The sequence below is a fragment of the Crocodylus porosus genome, unplaced genomic scaffold (genome assembly GCF_001723895.1).
Source record: "Crocodylus porosus isolate Cpor-Errol unplaced genomic scaffold, CroPor_comp1, whole genome shotgun sequence".
NCBI classification, from domain to species: domain Eukaryota; kingdom Metazoa; phylum Chordata; order Crocodylia; family Crocodylidae; genus Crocodylus; species Crocodylus porosus.
The window spans coordinates 14,673,676-14,685,011 of record NW_017728907.1 but is presented as its reverse complement, the minus strand read 5'-3'; the positions used below and the strand labels follow the sequence as shown (position 1 = coordinate 14,685,011).

General features: G+C 43.4%; 1 protein-coding gene across 1 annotated transcript in view; it reads right to left on the bottom strand.

Annotated features, from left to right (window-relative positions):
• RXRG (retinoid X receptor gamma) overlaps positions 1–6,868 on the bottom strand; it is a 121,617-nt gene extending 114,749 nt beyond the window's left edge. Inside the window, exon 1 of the mRNA XM_019530838.1 lies at positions 6,791–6,868. Within this exon, the coding sequence (XP_019386383.1) occupies positions 6,791–6,857 (67 nt within the window). The 5' untranslated portion in view covers positions 6,858–6,868. The remainder of the gene's footprint in view (positions 1–6,790) is intronic.
• Between the last annotated feature and the right edge of the window lie 4,468 nt (positions 6,869–11,336).

Below are 11,336 nucleotides of genomic sequence, written 5' to 3'. Positions count from 1 at the left end.
GGTGGGGCATGTGCCAGTAACCTGTAATACCAGCTGGTCAACTTAAAGCTTGATCAACTTCAAAAAACCACTTTGGGTTTCACGTAGCAATGAAGACATTCAAGGGGTGAATTTCCCGAAGAACACCATGCAACAGCAAACTGGCTGCAGCAGGCATAGAGCTTTGAGTCAAAGCCAAGAAAACTGTACACTTTCAAATCACTGTGGATATCACCTCTTTCTGACTCCTCATGCCTTCTGATTGGCTCAGTTCTCCAGGTGGGGTGACCTGACCCAACTAACCTGCCAGGCAGATTACCCTCAATGCACCCTTCATATGCAGGTTCAGAAGCAGCTCCTGAGCATGTCCAGTAATTGCCACACCTTATTCTATATATTTCTGGGCCCTTCCAGCTGAGTTGCCCTGCCCTCTGAGTGTGCACATGTGCAAAAAGCATTAGCCATGGGTAATAGGTATCAGTGCCAAGTTGTATTTAGCTCTGTGACTGAAACCAAGATCATATGATAACAATTCATATTAAAAACTGCTAATGGCTGCCAGCTGGCAAGTCTCAGACCTCAAAATGATCAAAGGGCTAATGGCCCATTGGGCTAGCAAGGTGAAGATGCACCAGTTTCTGCAGCCAAAAGCACCTAAGGGAATGATGTGGCTGCCATTACATCCAGTCACCTTTGACTCTGCAACCCAAATGACCAAGTAACAATTTACAGCTCAGCTGACTGGGGAGAACTTTTGATGCAAGTCCAGAGCAGGGCTTGAATACATACTTAAAATCATAGAAAATTAGGGCTGGAAGGGACCTCAGGAGGTCATCTAGTTCAACCCTCTGCTCAAAGCAGGACCACCCCCAACTAGATCATTCCAGCCAGGGCTTTGTCAAGTCAGGCCTTAAAAATCTCCAAGGATGGAGATTCCATCTCTCTGGGTAACCCTTTCCAGTTCTTCACTATCCTTCTGGTGAGAGAGGTTTTTCCTAATATCCGATTTAAACCTCCCTTGCTGCAACTTGAGACCATTGCTCCTTGTTCTGTCATCTGTCACCACTGAAAACAGTCCAGCTCCATCCTCTTTGGAACCCCCCTTCAGTTAAAGGCTGCTATTAAATAGGGCTGTGATTAGCTTTGGTCCTTGATTTGATTTGATGGAGATTCGATGGCCGAATTTGATTCAACGGCCCGATTTGATGGTAAATCTCCAAATCAAATCATAGAAACCTTTAATCTCTTCAAATTGAAACAAAACCCTCCGAATCAATTCGGAGAGATTTGGAAAGATTCAGCGATTCAAACATAGACACCTTTCAATGTTTTTTCTACATACCTCTAAGTATCAGGGGTTCATGAGTGCTGCGATGCTGGGATGCATGGAGTGTCCCAAGGGAGTGTGGGGGGCTCCCCAGTGTGCTCGGCATTAGACCCAGAAGTGGACCAGAAGCACTTCTGATCCACTTCTGGGTCCTCTGGGAAGCGTGCAAGGGGGCCTCCTAGTGCCCCTCTGGCTTGGCAACTAGTGCCTCCTGGGTCTGGTGGGGGGCACTCAGGGTCCCCTCATGGATGATTGCCAAGCCAGAGGGATGCCAGAGGGTTCCCCTGCACACTCCCTGGCAGACCCAGAAGTGGACTGGTAGTACTTCCGGTCCACTTCCAGGTTTGCCACCAAGTATGTGGAAGCCCCCCCCGCACTCCTGTGGGATGCTCCATGCATTACAGTGATCTTGAGCCGTGCTGGTACCAAGGTATGTAGAAAAAAACATTTAAATCTGTGTCTATGTCCGAATCTCTGACTCTCTGAATCAGCATCGAATCTTCAGATTTGGATTTGGCCAAATCAAATCGGGGACAGTGATCCGAATCAATGAATCGAATCATGGTTCCTGATTCTGGCCGAATCCAAATCAAATAAGGCCCACTTCACACACCCCTACTATTAAATCCCCCTCAGTGTTCGTTCTCTTCTGAAAATTAAATAATCCCAGTTCCCTTACTTCAGGAGCTAGAGGATGATGCTTTAATCACTGTACCTTTTCCCCCTATTCCCTCTGCTCCACCCCCAAAACAATCAGAACCTAGTAAAGCCAGTGGGCACCAAACTTCAGTAACTGGACTCGATGTAGTAAAAAAGACACAGGGGCCACATCCACACAAGCGCAGTTATTTGTTTCCCCAAGGACAAGTAGCAGTGGCACACCTTGTGCCACTGCTACTTGTCCCCAGGAACACCCATGCTACATACCCTCTGGAATGTGGCAGGTTACCCTGGATGGGGTAGGGGAGGCTGGGGCCAGCAACTGTGCTTACTTGTGGTCCTGGGGGCCTCGGGGAGCTGCAGCTGTAGCGCTCCTGCAGCTGGGAGCTGGCCAACAGCTGCAGGTGGCTCCAGCTGACCAGGCTCTGGTTTTGGGTGATGTACACTACCACCACACGCACCGCCCCGCTTCTATTATGCACAGGTTTTCTGCACAAAAATCCCCCCATGCTGCAAGGTGCCAATATGTACTGTGTGGCACTGCAGATGGGTCTGGACACACTCGTTTGGATGTGGCCAGGGAGGCTGTCAGGAGTGCAAAAGACAATAAGCCACATGTCAGGTCAGAGCTATGCTGTACAGACTACATTGCTCCAATTGTTAACTCAGAGTAAAGGTATTGATTGCAGGCTACATGTGAAAGCCAGGAAAAGATTAAGTGAGCATGATGAACAAGAAAACTTCCTGGGTGGTGGTGTTTGTTTCAGCTATGTTCAAGAAAGCTTGACTGTGCATTCCTTCCCAAATAATTATTACACCAAGAATGTACCTGATAGATCTCACTGATTTTGCAGCTCAATGAAAACAGCCTTGCAAGGACCCAGATGTGTGACTAAATGCTCAACCCAAGCAGATTAAACATTCTTCCTGGACACTCACTTTGGCTCACTACTGATAGTGGGATGATTGTTTGTTGCACACATACCAAAAGAATGAACAATTTGCTGCCCCTAACACTAATCTAGATATCTCTAGCTAAAGGCCTTTCCTCCTGTCATCACAACTCAGAGGCACAGCTAGCCTTAGGTTTGTAACTCCTATAACACTAGCCACTTTTCCCTATGGCTGAATCCTATACCAGTTTCCTCAAACCATATCCAACTGATTCTTCTCCGCAGTTGTTAAACTCTCCTGCTTAAGGAGGAATATTTATTTCAGACTATAAATGTTTCCAGCAACTCAGGGCTCAGCATTGCAGAAAGACCATTCTGTGCACAGATTCATCTCTCAGATTGTGGCACTTAAAGCTTTTTAGCAGTTGTGGTAGCAGTATGTGGTAGCACCCACAGACCCCACCTGAGAGCAGGCCCTCCCTGCAGTACTACTTGCAAAGAAACAGAGAGAGCACCCTGGACGAAGAACCACGAAAACAACCACCACCCACCTGAATCCAAGCTGGTGCAGAGACAGAAATTCATCCCTGCCTAAGTCAATCACCTAGTCTAAGAGGCTGTCTCCAATTGCTATATTTATAACCCCTCTTTCCCATCCCTCATGCCCTCTGATTGGCTCAGCTCTCTAGGTGGGGTGACCTGACCTAACAAACCTGCCAGGCAGATTACCCTCAATGCACCCTTCATATACAGGTTCAGAAGCAGCTCCTGAGCATGTCCAGTCCAGCTGAATCGCTTTGCCCTCTGAATATGCCCATGTGCAAAGGAGCAATATTCTAACTAGAATTCACATTTCCTCTCCACTGCTTCTCTCCCTTTCTTGGGTCAAAGAACATCCTACTGTGTAAAGCACATGGATTACATCTGCAACTGGTTAACACTATACTGATCATATTTCTCCACTGCCCTACACCTGGTGCAGCCATTCAGATCTGTGCAGAATGGCTGCAAAATGCTACCATTAGAATGTCAAGGCCAGATTATTAGCTACAACCAGCCTGTGCCCCATGCATGTAAAATGGGGAAATTATACAAAGGAACCTCTTGCAGAGTCTGGTTTGACATTAGTTTTATGCTCTTCATAGTTCAGAGCAGCTTCAGGACTGCTCTAAACTGTGCAGGATGGTTAGCGCCCCACAGAGCCAGCTTGGTAGAGCTGGTAACTCTTTCATATGTCCTTCCCTGGAAGCTGCTAGGGTAGTGGTTCTCAACCCTTTTAGACTTGAGGCATCTCTTGTTAAACTCAAGGTACCCTTCAGAAAAATGCCAGCACTTTATTTTCATCCTTATTTTGACTACATAAAAACGATAGAGGAATTCTGTTTCTAGAACTCAGAAAGACCACAGCAGGTCACAATGATTTTAACATTATGAATTCCTAGTTGAAATCTCTAGTTGTATCTTGTGAATCATGTTTGCACACCTGACAGTGCTAACATTGTGTGGCACCCTAAAATTGATCTCAGGGCTCCCCAGGGTGCTGTGGCACCCAGGTTGAGAATCACTGTGCTAGGGACTTTTTAGACAGCCAGCTATGCTAAGTCCATGCTGCCAAAAGGGCTTCCTATACCAAAGCCATTACCACGTGACAGGATCTAGTGACTTTTGTGATACCATCTCAACCCAAAGAGGCCAGATCACAGAAGGAGTCTGACTTACAGTGTTAAACTCATAGTTTTCACTTAATTTGTGCAGATGCAGATTAGAACACAAGATAAAGGTAGCAGAGTTAGGCTCAAAATATGTACAGCTCACATCTGTCTTAGCTTCTGTGAAAGACCACCCTCAGCACTGCTTAACATATGATGTGTATTCAGTTTTGCTGCAGCACAGTTTGCACCAGATCACCAAATATTTTGCGCTGATCTGAACCCAAAGTGTGCCTGTTTATTATCCAGCAAGGAATTCTACTATAACCCGAGTGCCACAGTTATCTGTTTGCACAACATATAGGTTGTAACCAGGGATCCAGGTTTTCTCTGATTAACCCCTCCCCCAATTTTCAGTAAAAAAGTTACCCCAATACACATTTTTCCATGATTAAAATGAAACACCACTCTGTGTGTGTGTGTGTGTGTGTGTGTGTGTGTGTGTGTGTATTAGTGGTGTTTCATTTAAATCACAGAAAAATCTGGATTTGGGGTTACTTTTTTTTAAACTGAAAATTGGAGATTTTTTTAAATCAGAGAAAACCAGGATCCGTGGTTGTAACACACGCATTGAAGGCAATGTAAACCTGACACTGACATGAATATACAGAATGTTATTCAACAATAAAACAGTGAAATTGGTTGTTTTGTATGAGATGGGTCTGCCACTTGGAAACATTTACAAACCCAAGATGGATCACATCATATAGTTAGGGGCATTTTTAAATGGTTTGTTAAGGGTTTATAAATGATTTGCAAGTATCTTAGTAAGTGGTTAGGTCAATAGTTATTCTGATAGTCCAGCTGCTCCGTAGGTTCCTTAAAAGCATGTATACCCCTTCTCTGCTGATGTGCTTATGATCAACCAATTTATAACACAAACCACTCCTATCTGTAACATGACTGCAACTAGAGCTGAGAGAGATTTAAAAATTCACTCTCACAAGAAATTCTGACATTTCCTTTTAAACAGAAATGAAAAGTTGGAAATTTCAATATTTGCTGTTGAATGGAAAGTCTAAAAAAATGGATCTGGAAATGTTAAAGTGTTTTATTAAGATCTTGTCAATCAAAATGAACACTTTGATATTCCCCACGTATTTTTTTTTCAGGTTATTGACCTGATATGAAATGCTTCATTTTGAATCAGAGCAATAGTAAACTGCATTTTTGTATAGTGATGTTCTGGTTCATGGGAATTGTAGCTTGGGGACTTGACAACCCCATTCTCACCAGAAGGCCTGATTCCCAGGCCAGACAATCACCTCCATAATGCAGTCAGTCATGTGACCCCCCAGGAGGCACATGTTTGGTATGAGGCAGTTTGGTATGAGGGAAAGCCACAGTGCATAATGGGGATGTTGTTATCCAGAAAGTATACAATAGGAAGCTGGATTATATAACCCCAAGAAGCCAATTATATAACCCCCAAGAATTCAAAATTAAATATTTTGGGTCACTTAAAAAAACAAGTTATTCTTATATGTTCAAGTCCACCTTCCGGTTTGTTCACCTGGACTTGACATAACATATTTCACTGTAATTGTCCCAATAGAAACTTAAGTGTTTTTGGCAGAAATCAACATTTTTTCCCACAAAAATCTCCATGTTGAAAAAACTGCATTTTCTTTCCAAAAACTCATCTTAATGGAGGTTTCCTGACCATTCCACGTTGCAATCATTTATTAACTTGAAAGGATGACACTCCCCAAAATATATTTTGTAAATTAGAGAATGGCATCCCATTACCTATTGGTTTTTTAAACACAAGCGTTTTTAATAGCTGCAAGAGAAAACAGACACCCCTGCTGACTGCTGCCTCATGCACACATTACTTCTTGTACCTATCCTCAGCAGTAAGTCAAATAAATTACTCCCATACCTACTGGAGAGTTCAACATGAGGCTGCAACTTCTTGTTTCTTTCTGAAATTCATATTCTGTGAGTTATATCCCCCACAAACACTTTGATCAGTACTTCATGCTATAGGAGGACATGTAAAAAGCTATGTCGTTTCAGAGAACCAAGGACAACAATTGCAGTTTGCAATAGCCATATGTAAGGGGACTGTTCAGCCTGTGTGTCGCATCAGCACTTCTTCCATCAGGGTCTGAGACAAGGCATAGGGTATGGCTTGGCTCTCTGCTTGACAGCAACACATTAATGAATTTTTACTTTACATCTTGATAAAGGTTGGAGGGTGGGGGCAGGGAATGACTTACGGAAGTGAGGAAATGAGCCCGCTGTCATGGAGTGGGGAGCCTGGGTACCTGGCTGCATCTCGGGCATGTGTCCTTCCTTTTCTCCCTCGCTGACTAAAGTGGGAGAGGAACTTTGGAATCGAGTTTTCCTGACAAAGAGGATTCTGGGGAATGGGAGGGAGATGGGTGGAAAAGGGAATGGGCAGCCTGTTTGCACATTACAATCTAAATCCTAACAGTCTGTCCCAAGTTACAAATTCACCTCTCAGACCTTGACCTGGGGCAGTGTTTCATTGTGTGTGTGTGCATGCACACAGACATACATGTTCAGTTTGTCTTTCGAAAGCAGCATGTGTTGCAATGTGGTGTTGTCTGAGCTGTTATACAAATAAGCCCTAGGAAGGGAGGGAGGTCTTTCTGGCAGGAGGAAGAAACAGGGTAATAAGTGGGTTTAAAACTGTTACTGAGGTGGAGGGAGGATTTGGGTGTTTGCTGCTTTCAAACAAGTTTTCGTTTCTAACTGCATCTAACAACAGGATAAAAGCAAGAGAAAGACCTTCAGTTAGACAATGAGCAACACAGGATCATCTCCACACCATGTGGCTTCTCCCCACCCGTGAGCTATCTGTCCTTTGAACTTTACCATAGATCCATGCACTATCCAGTCTGAGTTCCATTTCTTTTTATCCCCCTCCTCTATTTTTTGTCAGCTTCTGTCTCTTCTTTTTCTATCAGAGTACACATTCATTGTCTAACAAGGTGATTTTTCTGCAGGGGCAGAATTTTGTTTTACAGCCATGTAACTAACTCATATTAGACATTTCTCTGTAAAATCCTACTGGAGACAAGTCAAAGCCCAAAGGTGTAATGACAGGGTTGGGCACCCAGGGCAGTGGCAACTTCTAGCTGTGGCAACAGCCATTTCCCACTTCTTTGTCAGTGCCTGGGACAGCTGCCTGGTCATGCTGCCCTGTTTACACTACTCCCATGGGAAACTGTTACCTTCGTGTAGCTAAATGAAGCTAGGAGAGGTGGTTAGCTATGTTAGTCTGGAGTCCGGCAGAAGGTAGGGCAGTGGTACCTTCAGTGCAAGGAGGGGTGACCATCCTGGGCACCGAAGCGAAGGGGTGCCAACAGGCACTGTCCAGCTGGGGCAAGGCGCAGGGTGGAGCTGCAAGCAGCTCGTTTTGTTGGGGAGGGGAGTGCGTGGACAGGGGGAGGGCAGCTCCTACCACTGCATGCACTCCTGGGCAAGAATGGGAGGGCATGTGCCCCACAGATCTGTGTATGGGGTGAGGGCAGGCTGCTGTTGCAGGCTTTGCCCCAGGTACCAAACTTCATTATTACAGCACTGGGTACCTTAGAGACCAACTGGCTCAGAGAATAAGTGAAGATGATGAGTTGAGATGACAAGGAGGGCAACACTATTCCCCTTCCCATCAGTTTGGCCTTGATTAACTGAGGTAAGAACTACAGTTGAATACTTCAGTAAGGAAGCTAGCATGCACCATCACTTTTATTTTTATGGCAATGAAGACAGAAGTTTAAGAACTTTAATTTTTGTCTCTTTGTTTGCCTATCGATATTCTTCTGTTACACTGTCTTCCATGCACATGCCTCTGTATCTGCATTCCCCCCTCTTGTTTTGGCTTTTACCAGCTCTGATTGAAAGTGGTTATGTATAAGGCAACATCCTCTTCTCCAGTCTACTCAGCTGCTCTACAAATCTCAGGTGTTCTCAGCTCCTCCAGCTTCCGCTGATATCAGCAAGGGCTGTTAAGTCCAGGAAGAGCAACCAATTACATTGCAAGAATGTTGTGGGCAATGCTGACATGTTTTGTCATTCCAGAGTTAAAGTATACAGTATAACCTCATGAATCCGGCATGCTCAGGACTGAGCACCTGCCAGAAATGTAAAAATTATGGATTTTTAAAACTGGAGTGGTGGTTGGTCCCAGAGGGGCATGGAGGGGGTGAGGGATAGCAGTGGCCAGTCGTGGAGCAGTGGCCGCATTCAGAGTGGTGGCACAGGGTGATGGATGGTGGCAGCAGCCACCGTGTGCAAGCTTCCCCCTCTGCTGCTCCAGGATTGGCTGCCACTACTCCCTGATGGAGTGCAGTTTTAAAAAGTGCCGGATTTTCGATAATTCCAGAATTTTGATATCTGGTATTATGAGGTTATACTGTACTATGAATAACCCAGCTGCAAGCGTTTCGTCCATGTGACTGTTGTGTATCACTTGTTCTGTGTGGCAGCAAAATCAATAGGTCTAGAGTACAAAACCATTTGAAGTTATTTGGCAGGAGGTTGCAAGTGGGGGTCCACAGAGGTCTGTCCTGGGTCCAGTGCTTTTAACATATTTACTAGTGACTTGGATGCAAGAAGAGAGCTATCAAGTTTGAAGATGACACAAAATGGGAAGGGGTAGCAAACACTCTGGAGGATAGGATAGGCTGCATCAGTATGTTTGTCCAATATGGACCGTGTGTTCTATAGTCGTGCTTAGTGTTGGGCTGTATTTAACTTCATAGTTAGTTTTCATTCCTGACCACATGCTTTTGGCACTAGTTTAATGATAGATAAGTTATTTAATGAGGTTTCTGTGTATGCAAATGTCAGATAAGGATTTTTTTTCCCCCTATGCTGATGGGGGGGAGGAGAATCTCATTTTATATTTGAGTAAATACAGTAGATTTTGACTACAGTAAAGCAGATTTAAGTTAAACTGCAGAAAAATGTCCCACTTTTAAGAGCAGTAGGACAATGAAACAAGCTTTGAAGGGAAGTTGCAGAATCTCCTTTTCAAAAAGAGACTGGATATGCATTTGCCTAGGGTGGTTTAGGAAAAGTGCATCCTGTATTCATGCAGGGGGTTGGATTGTCCAACCTTTGAAATCTATTCTTAAGTGTCTTGAGTGAACACTATCCTAGTGCCATAATCTCCCAAACACTGTCAAGCAGCATGCTGAATTCATAGTAGATTCTTTTTTTTTTAATAAGCAGAAGTAGCGTGGCAAAATTTGCACTACTTTTGAATGTGTATCAAATCCAGGCAAGATCATTTTACAAGATGTACAATTAGACACTTGAAAGTCAGAAAACGAAAGAGTGAAGTTTGTAGGTTCAACTTCTCTCTTTACAGATGTACTGCAAGTCAATAGTGCTGCAAACCCATACCACCTATGGAAGATTCTAATGATGCGGTATATATTGAGCCACCAAGGACCTGTATGCTAGCTTTTGGCAGTACATGGCCTCTAGTAAATAATGGTAAGAAAGCTAGAATTCAAGTTATGTGGAGCCCTGTTTGACTGTAGTTGTAGCTATTTTCTTTTGCAAAGGTTCATCATACAAGACAGACTGTGAGTCTTTATATCATGGCGGAACTCAGTGGGAACTTCAGGTATTCAGTAGTTCTGAAAAATCAGTGTTTCATTTACTGCTATTAACTGAGACATAGAATATCAATAATTTTATTTTCTAATTCAGATATACATGTAGAACTCTTCGTACTACTGTATGATAACCAGTGTAAGTAGCAGGTATGGTCCATGAACACTGATGATATGAATGCACACAGTTAAATGCAAGCAGAGTAGGTATTATAGATGAAACACAGTAAATTAGGCTAATGACAGACAGTGTAGGCTTTCCTATATGTAGGGTGAGGATTTACAGTGACACAAGGGGAATTATTTTAACATGCACAATAAAGAATGCCACTTCTTAGTTCTATCAGCTTGATCCTGCTCTAAATAGATGTGGCAGGCAATAATGAGGCATAAGTTACTAAAGAGAGTTAATTTCTCCCAGCAACCCAGATTTGCAATTGTCCTTTTGAGGGAAATTAGGGAAGACAATGTGCAAAAGGATAAAAGCAATGAGACAACATAGGAAATAATAATCCTGCATAATGGTAGATTTGCAGCAATAATCTATCTATTTAATCTAATAATACAGAATTCACTCCAGATGTCCCTGGAATATGCCAGGCAGACACCAGATTTAGCAATACTTAAATTTCTAAGGAAACCTTATTAGAAATATTATTGTATAAACAAATGAGAAGCCATAAATATTTATAGACCAGGTGGCAATAAAACCATATTCAATTGTTGATTGCCTCTATCTATTTGAAATGCTGTTGCAAAGATAATTTTCCTGTTCATGGCTTTGGCCATATTACTCCTCTCTTTGCATCTCCCCACTGTCTTTCCTTCTTCCATTACATCCAATACAATGACATGGCTCTACTTTCAACACCCTTTATAGCCTATCCTTTTACTACCTATTATCTATCATTCACTGTCAGGATGCATACACCCGTCCTATGAGTGTTGCATCTTGGAACTTGCTGTAGAGCTACTCTGAGAGAAATTTCATGGATGTAAAATACGTTCATGTACAGAATGGGTATAAATGTCATGGATGTAAATGTCATGTGTTCAGGCCCTTTATTGATTAAGGACAAGGACTGTTCCTCTCCCTGTGTTTTCTGATCTTCGTTCTTAAGGTCTCATACTTCTCCTGTTCCCACAATATCTGAGCACATACAAAGGCTTTGAC